Source organism: Mobula hypostoma, chromosome 4 (assembly GCF_963921235.1).
Source record: "Mobula hypostoma chromosome 4, sMobHyp1.1, whole genome shotgun sequence".
In the NCBI taxonomy this organism is placed as follows: domain Eukaryota; kingdom Metazoa; phylum Chordata; class Chondrichthyes; order Myliobatiformes; family Myliobatidae; genus Mobula; species Mobula hypostoma.
This window is the reverse complement of record NC_086100.1, coordinates 70,848,379-70,867,394: the sequence shown is the minus strand read 5'-3', so window position 1 is coordinate 70,867,394 and position 19,016 is coordinate 70,848,379. Positions and strand designations below refer to the sequence as shown.

The window sequence follows — 19,016 nt, the reverse complement described above, 5'->3', positions numbered from 1 at the left end:
ACAATTCGAAATATAACAGCAGAGGGAAAGAAACTGTTCCTAAAATGTTGAGTGTGGATCTTCAGGGTCCTATATCTTCTCCCTGATGGTGGAAGTGAGAAGAGGGCATGTCCCAGATGATGGATGCCACCTTCTCAAGGCACTGTCTTTTAAGGATGGCAGGGAAGCTTGTGCTTGTAATGAAGTTGGCTCAATCTAGAACCACCTGGCAGCCTCCTGCGATCCTACACATTCAAGCTTCCAAACCAAATGGTGATGTAATCAGTTACAATGCTCTCCACCATACGTCTGTAGAAATGTGCTCCAATCCTTGGTAGCACACCAAATCTCCTCGAAGTCCTTAAGAAGTATAACCTGCTTTGCAACTGCACCGTTATGTTGGGCCCAGGATAGATGCTTTGAGATGTTGACTCCTAGGATACCCTTTCCACTGCTGACCTGTCACAGTGGACTGGTGTGTGTTCTCCCAACTTCCCTTTCCTGAAGTCCACAATCAATGTATTACTGGCATTGAGTGCAAAGTTTTTGATGCAAAACCTCTCAGCTAGCTGATCTATCTCACTCTTACATGCCTCCTCTTTGCCATCAGAGATTCTGCCAACAATGGTGTCACTGCTGAGTTTATAGATGGTGTCAGAGCTGTGTCTGGTCAGTCACAAGCGTAGAGAGAGTAGAGCAATGAGTTCTCCTTAACATGTGCCTATGTTGATTGTCAGCGATGCAGAGATAATCCTCCAAACAAGATGGCGCCGAGCTGTGGTCTCCATCGAAGTCGTGGCTTATACTTAGTTTTTTAGGATCATAGTGGTGATTTTGGGGAAACAGAAAGGAGTTAGGGGTCGCGTTAAGATTTAAGGATGGGGATATGGTTAGAGGTCTGGTCAGAGTCCAGGCCTCTGCTCTGTGCTCAAAGGCCAGCAACATAGACATGGTACAAAGGACATTCTTGGTTGGATGTCAGGTCGACAGATCAGCGAGGACAAGGCTGGTTGTTCCCCCCTCATCCATGTCTGCAAGTTTTCAGCTGGATTTCTGATTGGTGCTCCGTGTGGGCAGCAGGCACAAGGGTCGATGACCCCCTAGTCAGCAAGACCAGATTTCAGAGCCTAGTAATCACAGTCCCAGTCATCGGAGAGTCCAGAGGTAGAAGCCAAGAATTTGTGGACCTCATTCATCGATGCTGAGTCCCGATGTCGATACCAAAGGTCAAAGCCAGAAGGGCAATCGGAAGTCCTAAAATCCTGGGCTAGGCCCTGGGTTGGCAAGTCTGCGAATCCACTAGGGAAGTCAAAACCCCAATGCCTGCAAGTCTGTGAGCTTACTGGAGGCTGGAGGCCAAGTAACAGTCTGCCCTGGGTTTGGAGGACTGTCTGCATCTGTGTAAAAGTTTTTATAATGATACAAACCGGAAAAGGGTGCCCAAAGTGAATGTAGGTCCCTTGGAGGATGAGAAGGGGTAATTGATATTGGGTAATGAGGAAATGGCCGAGGTTATAGTTGAGGCTTTGGTGATAATTTACCAAAATTCTCTGGACTTTGCGCAGGTCCTGACAGATTGCAAGAAGGCGAATGTCATGCCACTGTTCAAAATAGGATGTAGGCAAAAGGGAGGTAACTATAGGCCAGTTAGTTTAACATCTGTAGTTGGGAAAAAGCTTGAAGCTATTATTAAAAAAGAAATATAGAGCCATCTGGAAAGAAATGGATCCTTCAGGCAGATGCAACATGGATTCAGCAAAGGTGGGTCCTGTTTGACAAACTTACTGGAGTTCTTTGAGGATATAACAAGCGCAGTGGATGGAGGGGAACAGATGGATGTTATTTACATGGATTTCCAGCAGGCTTTTGATAAAGTGCCACAAAAAAGACTTATCCATAAGATAAAGATGCATTGAGTTGGGGGTGATGTATTAGCATGGACAGAGGATTGGTTAACCTAGAGAAAACAGAGTTGGAGTACATGGGCGTTTCGCTGTTTGACAATCTGTGGTGAGGGGTATGCTGCAGGGGTTGGTGCTGGGCCTGCAACTGTTCACGATGTACATTAAGACGAGGGGACCGAGTGTAGTGTATCTAAGGTTGCTAATGACAGTAAATTGAGTAGAAAAGCAAATGGTGTAGAGGATACTGAGAGTCTGCAGAGCGATATAGATAAAGTGAGCAAGGGTCTGGCAGATGGAGTACACTGTTGGTAAATGTGAGGTTATCCACTTTGGAAGGAAAAATAGAAGATCAGATTATTATTTAAGTGGTAAAAGATTGCAGCATGCAGCTATGCAGAAGGACTTGGGAATGCTTGTGCATGAATTGCAAAACGTGCAGCTGGCTATCAAGGCGGCAAATGTAACGTTGGTCTTAATTGCTAGAGGGATTGAATTTATGAGCAGGGAGATTATGTTGCAACTGTACAGGGTACAAGTGTGGATGCATCTGGAGTACTGCATGCAGTTCTGGTCTCCTTACTTGAGGAAGGATATACTGGCTTTGGAGGCAGTGCAGAGAAGGTTCACCAGGTTGATTCCAGAGATGAGGGGCTTGGACTACGAGGAGAGATTGAATCGCCTGGGACTGTACTCACTGGAATTCAGAAGGATGAGAGGAGAGCTTATAGAAACAAATAAAATTATGAAAGGGATAGAGAAGAGAGAGGCAGGGAAGTTGTTTCCACTGGTAGGTGAGACTAGAAATGAGGAGATAGCCTCAAGATTTGGGGGAGTAAATTTAGGATGGAGATGAGAAGGAACTGCTTTTCTCAAAGAGTGGTGAATCTGTGGAATTCTCTGCCTAATGAAGCAGTGGAGCCTACCTCGGTAAACATAGTTATTAAGACAAGGTGGGATAGATTTTTGCATAGTAGGGGAATTCAGAGTTATGGGGAAAAGGCAGGTCAGTGGAGATTGAGTCCATGGTCAAATCAGCCATGATCTTATTGAATGGCAGAGCAGGCTCAACAGGCCGGATGGCCGACTCCTGCTCCTATTTCTTATGTTCTTATGAGTGGGTGGGTGGGAGGGAGGAATGGAACTAGTGTTGCTGTTGTTCTGTTGTTGTAGCTGCTGTTGCTTGCGTTTTTCTGCAAACATAGTGAGCATCAAAGGTTGGTGCTAGAATGTGTGACAACACTTGTGGACTGCTCCCAGCACATCCTTAGGCTGTTCTGGCTGATAATGCAAACGTCACATTTCACTGTAAGTTTCTATGTCCGTGTGATAATGAATGAATCAGGATCAGAATCCTATCACTGATCCATTATGACCGTGGTCTCCTGATGAGGAAGTCAAGGATCCTGTTGCAGACAACACACATCAAAGTTGCTGGTGAACGCAGCAGGCCAGGCAGCATCTCTAGGAAGAGGTACAGTAGACGTTTCAGGCCAAGACCTTTCGTCAGGACTAACTGATGAAGGGTCTCGGCCTGAAACGTCGACTGTACCTCTTCCTAGAGGTGCCGCCTGGCCTGCTGCGTTCACCAGCAACTTTGATATGTGTTGCTTGAATTTCCAGCATCTGCAGAATTCCTCGTGTTTGCGTTTTTAAGTCCTGTTGCAGAGCGAGGTTTTGAAGTTTAGCACACCTCACTATCTTCCTACCAGCCCATCCTATCAGCCAGCATCTATGGAAAGGTATGCAGGTCCCACATTGGCTCATCCACTACTTCAAAAACCACAAAACCAGAGTAAAAGCAAGTCATCCTCACTCCCATGGCATTGCCAAAGTTGGTATCCAGCAAAGCTTGCTCATATAACATTAAACAAGCATTGAATGACTTGACAGTGCGGCCCATCAGTATTCACGTTTAACTCCAGAAAGGTGCTGGTAATGATCTTGGCCCTGTCTTCTGAGCAATCTGAAAAACTGCCCACCAAAACAAGGAATTGGATGTGCAGAACAAAGGAACGAAGATTTACTCACCATCGTTGCCTTGGTTTTCTTTTCACATTTATCACAATAGCCCAAATTGTCTCCATCCAAAATGACAGTTTTGAAAAAGTCTTGAAGGGCTGCATCCTGAAATCAAAGATTAAAAGGTTTATTTTAAATGTGACTTTATTTAAAACTGGTTAACTTGTCTACAAATTATCTGGGAAATTAGCAATTTTCAGCAATGTAATATCATTGGTATTTCTCCTTGAGAAACCAACAAATATAAACTACTTCTGATTTGGGATGGAGTGATCATTAACTTATTGCATTCTCTCTCTAGCCAAGATTGACTTGGTTTCAGATTACATATGCACAAGAAAACCACTAAACCTCAGCTAATGGATCAGTGGCTCTTTACATTGAATGCCATCGAAAAGAAGTGTCACTGAAGACCATCAGTGACTGAAGCCTTTATTTGCCATCAAGAGGACTCCTCAAGGATTTGTAGCATATTAAGGTGTAGTATTCACATTTGTAAGTTCTGTCTGGTTTCTTGTTACAATCCTATCTATTGTCAGGCTTTGTCAGATCTGTAAAGAAGAATATTCGTGAGCTGCTTACCACACTTTGGATGCTGTTGCCACAATCGTTTAAGTGAACAGGCAAAGGAATAACCAGAAGAGGGTATTTTTCCGGGATCTCAGTGTTGCACTCCAAACATCTCAGGGAATTAATCAATTTACTTTCGTAGATCTGGGGAAAAAAGTTATAATTTTCACTTTTTCATTATTTCTATCTTCGTTACCGCTCCCCTCCCTCCACGAGCCTCACTACCCTTCTCCCATATTTGATGTACATCTCCAAAATGAAAAAATGAAGTAAAAATTATTCTTACTTGCCTTCAGTTTCTCTTTTTTAAAAAAAAACATGCCACAGGTGGTACTCAATACCAATCATCACCCTTGTAGTACAGTGAGCTTGTAATCTTAATGCATTCAGAGAATTAGAAGTAACAAGTGGGCAGCGAAAGCCCTCATAGTGTTTTCTTGTGTAAGCTCCACACTGATGCCCTATCTACCAGACAAAGCTGGGATCTTTTGATTGACTTAATTATCCTATTGCTCATCAAGTTTACAACAACAGTGGCATTTTTATCTCCTATCAAGAGGATCTTGGAACTGTCACTGTTATATTTGGGGTAGCAGTGTAGCACCAATGCCCTTTAAATGCAGCTCTTCCAAGGCTGCACAAGTTTGGTGAATTCATCTTATGGTACTTTGTGTTATCAACTAACTGCTAGCAATGATAGGAATCAGCCCTATTTCAAGTGATTTTGCTCAGGCTCAGAATCAATGTTCACAAATGGTCATCTTCACGAGATAAAGGGAATGGATGTTAAGCAAGGGCTGAGTTGCTTTATTAAATTATTTAGTGCCACATTGTTACTCCAGATAATGACAAAATCAATCCAATTTAACATACAAAATGTCACAATGTGAAAGATATATTCACATTTAAACACTAGTAGCTTTCCTCGTGTTAATTCAGACAGCCTAAACTATTTGCGTAGAAACCAAAGAAAAAACAGTATCATATCCCACTTACATATATTTTATTGAGATGTGACTATGAGTTTTCGAAATCTATTATAACTTACCTGTAAAATAGTACAAGCCTCCGCGTCACTTTCTTCAGCAAGCTTGTTCAGTATCTGTCGGAAATGTTCTACTACATCTTGTTGTTTGGTAACTTGAAGATAAACCAAATTAACCATTGTTGTTTCATTTTAAATAACAGCATTGCATTGTTAAATACAGGAAGTAACAGTAGTATTGGAAACAGTAGTGGTATCAATGAGAGGCAATCAGAATATTAACCAATGGCACCAGGAGCCTATTAGAATGCAGTGAATGAACACCCAAAGTGGTAGTGAAATAAACAATAAAAAGAGAAATCACCACAATCAATGCTGAAGAACTTTTTAAGCAATAAGTGCTCAATCAATAAACATAAGTAGCTAGAAGACTAGAAACTTGGCATATTATGGGCTTTGTTCTCAATGCTTAAAGGTTTTAATTCAACTACCGGAAATATTATTTTCTGGTAATGAGCTACAGAATGCCAATTATAATGAACAAACTTTAAATTAGTCTATCATGGCCTTCAATTTATCTTATGGAACACTGGTCTGATACAAGATCATAAGATATAGGAGCAGAATTAGACCATTTGATCCATCGATTCTGCTGCAGCATTCAATCATAGCTGATCCTTTGACCCCACGCCCCCAGCCCCATTCCCCTGCCTTCTCCCCGTAACTTTTAATGCCATGTCCAATCAAAAAACTATCAAGCTGCTTTAAATACACCCGACAACCTGGCCTCCATAGCTGCCTGTGGTAACAGATTCCACAAATTCACCACCCTCTGGCTAAAGAATTTTCTCTGCATCTGTTTTAAATGGATGCCCCTCTATCCTGAGGCTGTGCCCTCTTGTCCTACATTCCCCCACCATGGGAAATATCCGTTCCACATCTACACCGTATAGGCCTTTCAGCATTCGAAAGGTTTCAATGAGATTCCCCCCTTCATCCTTCTAAATTCCAGTGAGTATAGATCCAGAGCCATCAAATGTTCCTTGTATGATAACCCCTTCATTCCAGGAATCATCCTTGTGAACCTCCTCTGAACCATTTACAATGCCAGCACATCTTTTCTTAGATGAGGAGCCCAAAACTGTTCACAATACTCAATACTCCGTCCTGATGAAGGGTCTCGGCCTGAAACGTCGACTGCGCCTCTTCCTATAGATGCTGCTTGGCCTGCTGCGTTCACCAGCAACTTTGATGTGTGTTGCTTGAATTTCCAGCATCTGCAGAATTCCTGTTGTTTGTTGTTCACAATATTCAAGTTGAGTCCTCACCACTGCCTCATAAAGCCTCAGCATCACATCCCTGCTCTTGTATTCTAATCCTCTTGAAATGAATGCTAACACTGCATTTGCCTTCCTCGCCACCTACTCAATCTGCAAGTTAACCTTTAGGGTGTTCTGCACAAGGGCTCCCAAATTCATCTGAATCTCTGATTTTTGGATTTTCTCCATTTAGAAAATAGTCTGCATATCTACTTCTTCTAAAAACATTGTATTTCATTTGCCACTTTCTTGCCCATTCTCCTAATCTGTTTAAGTCCTTCTGCAGTCTACCCGTTTCCTCAACACTACCTGCCCCTCTACCAATCTTTGTATCATCTACAAACTTGGCAAAAAAAACCTCTTTTCCATCATCTAAATCATTGATATACAGCATAAAATGAAACAGTCCCAACACTGACCCCTGCGGAACACCACATGTCACTGGCAGACAACCAGAAAACGATCCTTTTATTCCCACTCGCTGCTTCCTACCAATAAGCCAATGCTCTAACCATGCCAGTAAATTTCCTGTAATGACATGGGCTCTTAAATTGGTAAGCAGCCTCATGTGTGGAACCTTGATAAAGGCCTTCTGCAAGTCCAAATATACAACATTCATTATATTCTCTTTATCTATCCTACACGTGATATCCTCAAAGAATTCCAATGGGTTTGTCAGGCAAACCTTTCCCTTAAGGAAACCATGCTGACTATGTCCTATCTTGTCCTGTGTCACCACGTACTCCATAACTTCATCCTTAACAACTGACTCCAATATCTTCCCAACCACTGAGGTCAAGTTATCTGGTCTATAATTTCCTTTCTGCTGCCTTCCTCCTTTCTTCAAGAGTGGAGTGACATTTGTAATTTTCCAGTCCCCTGGCACCATGCCAGAGTCCAACGATTTGTGAAAGATCAGTTATAATGCCTCCATAGTCTCTAGCTCTACCTCTTTCAGAACAGTAGGATGCAGTTCATCTGGTCCGGGTGACTTATTTACCCTCAGGTCTTTCAGCTTTTTGAGCACCTTCTCCCTTGAAATAGTAACTACACTCACTTCTCTCCCCTCACACCCCTAAACATCTGGCATACTGCTAGTGTCTTCCACAGTGAAGACTGCTGCAAAACTCATTCAGTTCATCTGCCATGACTTTGTCACCCGCTATTATTTCTCCGGCCTCATGTTCTCGCGGTCCTATTTCCACTCAATATTTTTTTAAAACATACAAGAAGTTTTTACTATCCACTTTGATATTTTTGCCAGCTTGCTTTTAAATTTCATCTTTTCCCTCCTAATGATTCTTTTAGTTGCTCTGTAGGTTTTTAAAATCTTCCCAGTCCTTCCCACTATTTTTTGCTTTGTTGTATGCCCACTCTTTTGCTTTTATTTTAGCTTTGACTTTCCTTGTCAGCCATGATTGTACTATTTTGCTATTTGAGGATTTTCTTGTTTTTGGAATACATCTATCCTGCACCTTCCTCATTTTCCCCAGAAACTCACGCCACTGCTGCTCCGCTGTTATCCCTGCCAGCATCTCCTTCCAATTTACTTTGGCCAACTCCTCTCTCATACCACTGTAATTTGCTTTATTCCACTGAAATATGCATAATGCTTTTACTCACGTTTAAACAATGGCAAATCTAAAACAGCATAAAAGTAAGTTTGAATCAATATAAAAGAGTTTCATATACTAATTTGCCCTAATACACACTCAAGAGGCTGTGGATAGAGACATGGATGGTAGGGTTATGGAGGGCTATGGCCCAAATGGGCTGGAGGGCCTGTTTCTGTTCTGTGCTGTTCAATGACTCTATGATTAATTCATATATAGTACATTTTAAAAGTTTTAAATGAGTATAAATAAAATAGAAATTGCTGGAAATACTCAAATTATGCAGCCTCTGCAGAGAGAGTAGACTATTTCAGATTGAACACTTCAAGCCAAAGACAAGTCAATCTGTCTTTCCATACAAGCTGCTGAACTGCTAAGTATTTCCAATATTTTCTGTTTGATTTCAGATTTCCAATGTCTGCACTACATTCAGTAACCACTTTGATTCAGTACACCTGCTTGTTAAGGCAACTATCTACTCAGCCAATTATGTGGCAGCAACTCAATGCATAAAAGCATGCAGACATGGTTAAAAGGTTCATTTGTTCTTCAGACCAAATGTCAAAATGGTGAAGAAAGATAATCCAAGTGACTTTGACCATGGACTGATTGTTGCTACCATTTGGAATACCTTGAACATTTCAGAAACTATAGATCTCCTGGGATTTTTATAGATAACAGACTCTAGAGTTTACAGAGAATGTGGAGAAAAACAAAAAACCTCCAGTGAGTGGCAGTTCAGTGGGCGAAAATGCATTGTTAATAAGAGATGTTAGGGGAGAACGGCCAGACTGGTTCAAGCTGACAGAAAGGTGACAGTAACTCAAATAATCATGCATTACAACGATAATTTGCTGAAAAGCATCTCTGAATGCATAATACAGTGAACCTTCAAGTGGATGGATTACAGCAGCAGAAGACCATGAGCAAACACTCAGTGGCCACTTTATTAGGTACAGGAGATAGCCAATGAAGTGACGGGGAGTAATTTGCATTTGTGTTTTGTTTTAGATTAAGAAGCAATTTTATTGATGTGTATAAAATTCTAGAGGTGATCTCAGGCTTGATCTGGTTGGGGTATCCAAAAGCCAGTAGCCGCCATCATAATATAAGCAGGTTTACCAATCCAGACAAGGCTGAGAAAATAAAACCTCTTCAGCCAGAGGGAAGCAAGAATTTGAAATTCCCTGCTGTAAAGGGCTGTTGAAGCTAAGTTGCTGATTGAAGAGTTTTTAGGATTTTAAGAGAATCAAAGGATATGGAGTTAACATAAAAAGATCTCTCCAAGGTAAAAGATCAGTCCTGATACAACTGAATGGCAGAGTGGATGTGCGGGGCTAAGGCCCAAGGACTATTTCAGCTTTTACTACTTGTATTTTTATTCCAATATGTCATCTTATATAACTTATACACTATATACATTCTGAAATTTCCTGATTTATCCATTCTTACTCACCATCTATGCCCAAGACTTCTGTAATCTCATCTGTATTTCCTGTTTTTTTAGCATCTAGTTCTTCAAATAATACTGCAAGTTGGTAAGCAATGCTCTTCTTCTTCTTCTGTTTGTCCTTTTTATTTGGCTCAGTTCTGTTTTTTAATCTAAGAGGAAGCACATATGAATAATTTCAAGACTGCAGTTTAAAGGAGGATTTTACATAAGTGTTTAAATTCCAATTAAATCATACATATTAAAGGCATCGCAATAATTAACTAATTTATAGCTGGAATATTGATTATTTATTATTAAGTGTACAAACCTGATGACAGCATCCTTCACTTCATTAGACATGTAGAGAGTTTGAAGCAGTGCATTCAGGTAACAGGTGGCTCCCTTATTCTCAATCCCAGCAAACTCTGATCATCAATAAGAGCTTTGTTAACACAGATCATGTCAAAAATTAAATAGTTTGTGTGCACATATGTGCATGTGTGTTCACAAGCATGCAATTAACCCATATACTCTTTGTAGCTGCTGAACTCATATTTAGATTTACTTTGAAACTGAAGATGAGTTTCACATTTCCTGTTTTAATTTGAAAATATGAAATATAAATTGGATATTTGCTACTTAGAGGTACAAAATTAAATACTCCACAATCCTTGCCCAGAGTACTATATTTTTGCTCTTTTTGCATGCAGTCCCAATAAAGACTTCACCCTGCAATTATGCAAATTAAAATTTGAAGCAAATGTTTTGACTGCATTCCACTGATAAAATGGTTTAACTGCATTCCACTGATAAAATGGTTTAACTGCATTCCACTGATAAAATGGTTTTATCCATTCTCAAATGAACAATCTCTCACTACCGATATTTCTTCTTTAAATTTTTCACCATAAGTATATCTTTTACAATTAAGTGACAAATTTTATGTTGCAAATTTTTCCCAATTAGGACAAATCACAGATTTAATGAAATTGGTGTGAATTATGCTTAAGCCAAAAATAAATTAGAGAAAATCATTGCTGCAATTACAACAATGTTCAGAGGGGCTTTACTGAACTATAAATGGATTTGTTTACAAAGCTTTAATTTTTTCCAAGCCTTTTAGGAATGGATCCAATATTGTATTTAAATTAGGGGTGGGGAAAGATTTGGAGGATGGATAATGGTGCTGTGTAAATATTCTACAAGGTCCAGTTTAAGACCTTGCTTCTGTGTAAATCCTGCCAAGTACAACAATCCTTTTGAAAACAAATACAGATTTGATCAATTCTAATTATACATCGATCATATTATGAACTTTTTCTCTCTAAAATTTCCTACTGTTTACAGCCTATAACTTAAGATCAACAATGAGATATCATTTAACAGGGTTAAAATGAGAGCTCCCAAAATAGTCCAGCGTACCAAAGAGTGTGATATAAAACCATATAAAAAATATTTTCCTAGATTCTGTTCCAATGAACAAAATGTTCGGACAAAATGTTAAGATGAAAACTATAAAAATGCTTAACCTCCCAAAATGGAAACAGTAAACAATTTTTTTTAAATCTACCAAAAGAACTCAGATATTTCTTTGAAATCTATTAAGATTCTGCATTCCATTTCTCTATCCAAATATTTTTCTCCTACATCTCATCATCCTAGGCAACCATCTCCAATGTTAGCTACTGAGTAAAAGAGAATGTGGAGTTAACTCCTTCCTGTCCAGTGAGTGCCCTGTTAATGCTGGTTTCAGGATGCAATTCCTTTCAGATCACTGTTTCAGAAGAGATGTAGGTCAACCTTTGTCCCAACTCTGCTAATTGGTTGCTTTTCCATTGTAGATTTGTTCTTGTACTACTTTCCACTACTCAATTTTACAACTTGCTTTATATCAGCAAATAGGATACAAGTGTTGCAGATTGAGTTTACGGTTAATTGCCATGTTCAGAGACTTCTAAACAACCAGTGAACACAGGTGGGCACATTGATAGCAATGATTATCAAATCCGGTGAACAGCAATATTCTACCAAGATTCAAGATGAAAGATTGTTTTATATTATTTCTGGGACACAAGTGTAAAGGACAACAAAATAATTGTTACTCCGGATCAGATGCAGCAGAAAAAAAAAACATACATATAATAAGATAAAGAACATAATAATAAAAAAAAAACAATAGATACAAGTACACAAGGTAGCTGACATACATATATTGATTGTATGTCCATAAAGTGACACTAGGTGCAGGAAGGTCTGTACATCAAGTGACTCTGACAGGAAATGCTAAAGAAGAGACGGTGGGCTGTGTGGTGGGGTGGGTAAGTGGGTGGAGATGCAGATCAGCCTTACTGCTTGGGGAAAGTAACTGCTTTTGAGTCTGTTGCTCCTGGCCTGGATACTACATAGCCTCCTCCTTGATGGGAGTGGATCAAGCAGTCCATGGGTGAGATCCTTCATGATATTGCTGGCTTTTTTCTGGCTCCTTTCTGTATATTTGACCTGTATACATGTCCTGTAGATCTGTCAAATGTGAACAAAAATGCTTTTTCCTATGTTGGTGCAATTTAAAAATTTTGCCTATGATTTACATATGTCAGTTAATGGATCGTACTTTCTACCTACATCTAGATGAGAATGAGCAAAAGCAGACAACTGGAGGAGCTCAGTGGGTCAAGCAGCATTTTTGGAGGCAAAGGAATGGTCAGCAACCACAGAGACCCTCCATGAGTATCGGAAATGTCCAGGCAAGGTAGCCAATATAAAGAGGTGAGAGAGCAGCCTGGTAGGTGGTAAGTGGCATCAGAGGAGATGGGGATGATGGCAGTTGGAACCTGGTGGGGGAGAGAATGGGAAAAGTGAACTGAGGGAGCAGAAAGAAGAAACCCTGATAGATAGGCATGTGAATGGTGGGCAGGTAGAATCAGGTGAGGGAGGGTGAAGAGACTTGATAACAGGAGGGGAGGGGTAGAGAAGATGAACAAAGGGAGAGAGTGCCTGGTAGACTAGTGGGAAAGGAACACAGAGGGGGAGGGTTACTTGAAAATACAAAATTCAAAGTTCCGGCCATGGATTGTATACTACCCAAGTGGAATATGAGCTGCTGTTCTCTTCATTTGTGTTTACCCTCACCATCAATATGGAGAAGGCTGCAGACAGGCAGGTGGGAATGGGAAGGGATTTAAAACGACCTGCAACCAAAAGCTCAAGATGGCCATCGTGGACACAGCAGAGAATAATAGGAAGGGTTGTATGAATGAATCTTTTAATAAATAGGTATGCATTCAAACAGGTTTTTGCAAGGTGTGACTTTAATGCTGATATCATCAACACCACATTGGCCAGTCATAGAGTTACTCCTGTTTGCTATGGCTAACCAAAATGCAAAGTTAACCAAGAGATGAGTCAACTGAACTCAGTTGTAGGTTTGGCAGGCTTAATGAACACCACACAGTGCCCATTACATCTAGCAAACACTGGATCAGCTGATCCAACCCTTTATTATGGAGCCTTGTATTAAAAGTGGCTTAATTACATACCACCACTTCCTCTTTAACTAAACCCATGTATTACTGAATAAATAATTGCAGAGTAACATAGAAACATAGAAAATGGGTGCAGGAGTAGGCCATTCAGCCCTTCGAGCCTGCACCACCATTCAGTATGATCATGGCTGATCATCCAACTCAGAACCCTGTACCAGCCTTCCCTCCATACCCCCGATCCCTTTAGCCACAAGGGCCATATCTAACTCCCTCTTAAATATAGCCAATGAACTGGCCTCAACTGTTTCCTGTGGCAGAGAATTCCACAGATTCGCCACTGTGTGTGAAGAAGTTTTTCCTCATCTCGGTCCTCAAAGGCTTCCCCTTTATCCTCAAACTGTGACCCCTCGTTCTGGACTTGCCCAACATCGGGAACAATCTTCCTGCATCTAGCCTGTCCAATCCCTTTAGAATTTTATACGTTTCAATCCCCCCCTCAATCTTCTCAATTCAGTCTTTCATCATATGAAAGTCCTGCCATCCCAGGAATCAATCTGGTGAACTTTCTTTGTACCCCCTCTATTTGTAGTATAATTCCTTAGCAGTTAATATGTTTCTATTGCACCAAAGCTCAAAGTAAATTTATTATCAAAGTACATATATGTCACCATGTAAAACCCTGAGATTCACTTTATTCCAGGCATATTCAATAAATCCAATAACCATAACTGAGTCAATGAAAGACCCCTCCAACAGGCTATCTTCACTAAAATTGCCATCAGTTCCTGCCACAGCTGCAACCTTAGATATAAGGGCACTGCCAGAAGGTGTTGACCCTGAAACTTTTTGTCCGGGCTGTTCCAGGCTGGAATATTTCCGCTATGAAATAAGGAGGTAATAACATGCACAAACAAGAGAAAATCTACAGACACTGGAAATCCAAGTAAGAGAAAATCCACAGTAATAACTTTATCTTTTTTAACAAATTGCAGAGGCAGCCATGTGAGACAGTGAGTGCATGCACATCACCACTACATTTCAACTCTGAAGCAGTAATAAAGGGATATCATTCCCTCTGCTTTAATAATGGAGCCTATATTTTAAGTCATGTAGGCTAGCTTTAAGACCACCTATAAAGACATTATTGCAATGAATGGCACAGCTTATACAGACTGCACACACCACATGGAAATGAACAGGCAGCACAAAGCTGGTGTATTGACTGTATTAGAATCCATGAGCAATGAGTTTTCAGAGACTGCTCAGTTCAGCCTCCCTTATTCCTCCTCCCCTCCACCAGCAGATGTATGGTAAATAAAATGACTGGGTGACCATGTGAAGAGTCACAGAACACTACAGCTCTTCTCGTCCAGGCTGAACTATTATTCCACCAAGACCCTTCAATCCACACCTGCACCACAGCCCTTCATACGCCTCCCATCCCTCAGTGGAAAAAGCCTGCTTAATTTACTCTATCTATACCCCTCATAATTCTGTGTACCTCTATCAAATCTCCCCTCATTCTCCTACTCTCCAGGGTATAAGGTCCTACTCTATTCAACCTTTCCCTATAACTCAGATCCTCAGGTCCTGGTAACATCCTTGTAAATTTTCTATGTACTCTTTCAACCTCAGTGATATCTTTTCTATGGGTAGGTCATCAGAACTGCACATAATACTCCAAATTAGGCCTCACCAACGCCTTGTGCAATTTCATCATAATGAACCTCCTTTACTCAATACTCCGATTTATTAAGGCCAATGGGCCAAAAGCTCTCTTTATGACTCTATCTACCAGTGATGATACTCTCAAGGAATTATGGATCTACATCCCAAGTCATTGTTCTACCCTACCCCTCAGTGCCTTATCATTCACTGTGTAAGTCCTGTCTTGTCCTCCCAAAGTGCAATATCTCACTTGTCTGTATTATATTTGTTCTGCCATTTTTCAACTGGTCCAAATCCTGCTGCAAGCTTTTATAACCTTCCTTGCAGTCCACTACACCCCCAGTCTTGATGTCATCTGCAAATTTGCTGATCCAGTTAACCACATTGTCATCCAGATCATCAAGATAGATGACAAACAATAACAGCACCGATCCCTGCAGCACAGCAGTAGTCACAGGCCTCCAGTCGGAGAGGTAACCATGTTCTACCACTCTTGTGGTTTCTCTTACGAAGACAATGTTAAATCCAATTAACTACCTCATCTTGAATGTCGAGCGACTGAACCTTCTTGACCAGCCTCCCATGTGGAACCCTGTCAATTGCCTTGCTAAAGTCCACATAACCAATGTCTCCCTGCCCTTCCTTCATCAACTTTACTGGTAACTGCTTTGGAAAAACTCTAATTGGTTAGAGATGACCTGTCATGTACAAAACCACGTTGACTATCCCTAATCAGTCCCAGTCTATCCACATTCTTACAATATATATCCAGTGCCTTAGAATACCTTCCAAAAACTTACCAACTACTGGCATCAGTCTCACTGGCCCGTAATTTCCCGGCTTATTCTTAGAGCCTTTCTTAAACAATGATACAACATTAGCTATCCTCCAATCCTCTGGCACCTCACCCATGGCTACAAATGTTTTGAATACCACTACTAGAGCCCCTGCAATTTCTAAGTTCTTCCCTCAGTCTAAAGCATTTAGGTATAAATCAGAAGCTTGTTTTAACTTGAATGGTACTGAAAGTTGACTTGTTGCTAAAATTAATGTTTACATTCAACTACATCCTTTACATATTCAAAGTTTGTAATGTTTAAGTATTTACAATTTACATACTTACTGCTTATAGTCCCGTATCATTGTTACTGTTGCATCAAATTGAACTGGCATTCCCAAAACGGCATCAGCAGTTCCTCCCACACTCAGCCTGGTGGGGTTGGGGTGGGGGGACCCACTACTGGCATGCAGGAGTGCTGTATTACCAATGACGTCAGCAGGTTTGTAAATCGAGGGACAAGGACTGGAGGCATTCAAAGGTTGCCTGTGTTGGGGGGGGGGTGTTTTTGTCTGTGTGTACGCGCGCGGGAGAGAGAAGGGATGGGAGGACGGGAAAGGGGCTTATTTCGCTGTTCATGTCGGGTTTTATGATTGCTGTCTTGTTCTGTCATGTGTTGTGTTGAACAATGTGGACACACTATGTTGGTGCTGGATTGTGTGGCGACACCTGGGGGGGGGGGCTGCCGTCAGCACATCCTTGGATGTGTTGGCTGTTTACACAAACAATGCATTTCACTATGTTTTGATGTGCATATTCAAAATAAATCTGAATCTAAATTAAACTAACAATCTTCATTCTGGTGGGCGGTCAAGAAGAGCAAAATGTCACCAAGGTTCGGATATGGCCCGAGTGCGGACTGAGGGACACTGAAGCAGGTCAATAGTTCACAAACTTTAATTCGAAAAAAGGGAAAATAAAACAATAAACACTAGGCCAAAACAGGGCCGATAACTAAAACTCTCAAAGGGGAAACGAAGAGCCTACACTGCGGCTGAAAAGAACATCTAAACATTAAACAAATACCGCTAGTCTTCAGAGTCAGCCAATGGCTCAGGGAAGGCCGAATGCAAAACAGCAGCGAGGCTTTGCTATGCTCTGTCCAAGTCTCGACAAGCACTACGACGACAAGAATGTAGTTAAATGCTATTACGATTAAATAATAATTACCTGACACGTGCAAATTCACAAGCACAATTGCCAGATCTACTGCACTGCCAAATCCGTGGTTGTGACACAAAAATGCTAAATAAATCTGCAGATGCCGTAAACTTTCAGCAGGTCAAGCAGTATCTATAGAAAGAGAAACAGTAATTGTTTTGGACCTGTTATTTCTGATTCTCTTTCCACAGATGCTGCCTGGCCTTCTCGGCAACATTTGTCTCTATATTACCTAGATGACATTGCACAGTGCATACACTAGCAGCCAAAACAACCTTGTTAAATATGAGGAGCCTCATCCTTGTCAACAAGGATCCTTAAGGCATAGGTAAGGGTTTAACTCTTGCCTCTTCCTGGTTACCCAAGCCTCTCGGGAGCCGGGAAACCAAGAGGAGTCAAGGATCTGACAGATCCACCAGCTCTTCCTCAGGGGTGAGATAAATTGAAGGAGGATGTAAAGTGGGATGGAGAGCCCACCTTTCACACGAGTCTTCTCTTTTTTTTTAACGTAGCTTGTAGCCACGTCCCCAGAAGCAACAACAGTCTCTGGTTTCTTTGCTTGGGTTTTTTCCCCAGAAAAATACGTGTGTAGAGATAATATTTAGATGAAATGCTACTCCCGCTCAAGTTCACTGTACGTCCGAAGGCAAGGGGCGGGCAATTGTAGCAGAGCTGACCTCAACAGGTATAGGAGTTTTTGCCTTTAAAAAGCAAATCGCAGTTAAGTGATTCTCGCAGCTTTTACCAAAAATCATATGTATTATGTAAAAGGAGTTTTCTAAAAATATAAACTATTAAATAATCAAATGCGTTAAAATGTCATTAAGTTTGGTAGCTCTTGCTCTGACCGCAGGATGGAGGTAAAGAAACCGCAGATTCTGGAAACTAGGACAATAAGGGTGTCGGCCCGAGGCGCCGACAATACTCTTTACCACAGATGCTGCCTGGCCTGCTGAGTTCCTCCAGCATTTTGCGTGTGTTGCTTGGATTTCCAGCGTCAGCAGATTTTCGCTTGTTTGCCAACAAATAATCTGCTGGGGAACTCAGCGGTTTGAGCAATGATTTGACTGTCTGTTGCTGGCCACAACCTTGCTCGGCTCCTTTACCGGGAGTTTCAGAATTACGTAATGTTGAGAGAATTGCATTAGTCTGAAAGAAAGCAAAACAGCGCCTTCTCGTCCTCCCACACCCACCAACAGTGCATGATAGCCCTGTTGCCTATCATGGAACGATTTTAAAGACAGTAAGTGTAAGTGTAACAGTACAGGGTGCTTCTTCATTAATTCCCTGCCCCTTTCAATAATTCATTATTTTAAAAGCAGGTAGGGATACAATAAAGTCGCCCCGATGAACACTAAATCGTTCCGTAATAGATTCGTAACGTGACAGTTCTATCGTTCACCTTTAGAGTAGTTCTTGTCTGGGTACAATGTTTTCTTCGTTTTTGTTTGTTTTGCAGGTTTTTCTCTTTCTCTCACACCTCCTAATCTGAAATCAAACAAAATGCGTTAATCTGGCGCTTTTTAACCTCTCACACTCGTGTCGGAAGTTAAGATTACTTACTTTTTCGACATGGTGCGTTACTCAGGTCCGAGTTTCTCTGACTGCTGAACAAATTGTAGTCCGATTATAAACGCTCCCTGCTCGGGTGTTAATCAGATACACACATCAGCCAAAATGTAATTTCAGTTTCGTTTGAAGATGCCAGCAGTTTAACGCTGGAATTTAGATGAGGGACTGTGTTGCTTGGAGAGCCAATGTAGGACATTGCTCAGTGCCACACAGGTTACATTCGAAATTGTTCTTTTTTATTGGAATTTTGCTTCAATTTATTGCGCATGTTAAGCAAAAACAGTCCTTATATCATAGTCATAGTCATACTTTACTGATCCCGGGAGAAATTGGTTTTCGTTACAGTTGCACCATAAATAATAAATAGTAATATAGAAACATAGAAACATAGAAAATAGGTGCAGGAGTAGGCCATTCGGCCCTTCGAGCCTGCACCGCCATTTATTATGATCATGGCTGATCATCCAACTCAGA

The 19,016-nt window shown here is 41.0% G+C and overlaps 1 protein-coding gene across 1 annotated transcript in view; it reads right to left on the bottom strand.

Moving 5' to 3' along the window:
* The window catches only part of LOC134345378 (ubiquitin carboxyl-terminal hydrolase 47-like), a 43,194-nt gene extending 24,513 nt beyond the window's left edge, over nt 1-18,681 (bottom strand). The window contains exons 1-7 of the mRNA XM_063045934.1: nt 18,534-18,681; nt 18,373-18,458; nt 10,150-10,246; nt 9,846-9,991; nt 5,521-5,612; nt 4,485-4,616; nt 3,912-4,007 (exon numbers count right to left, since the gene is read on the bottom strand). Coding sequence (XP_062902004.1) covers nt 3,912-4,007; nt 4,485-4,616; nt 5,521-5,612; nt 9,846-9,991; nt 10,150-10,246; nt 18,373-18,458; nt 18,534-18,544 — 660 coding nt within the window. The 5' untranslated portion in view covers nt 18,545-18,681. The remainder of the gene's footprint in view (nt 1-3,911; nt 4,008-4,484; nt 4,617-5,520; nt 5,613-9,845; nt 9,992-10,149; nt 10,247-18,372; nt 18,459-18,533) is intronic.
* Between the last annotated feature and the right edge of the window lie 335 nt (nt 18,682-19,016).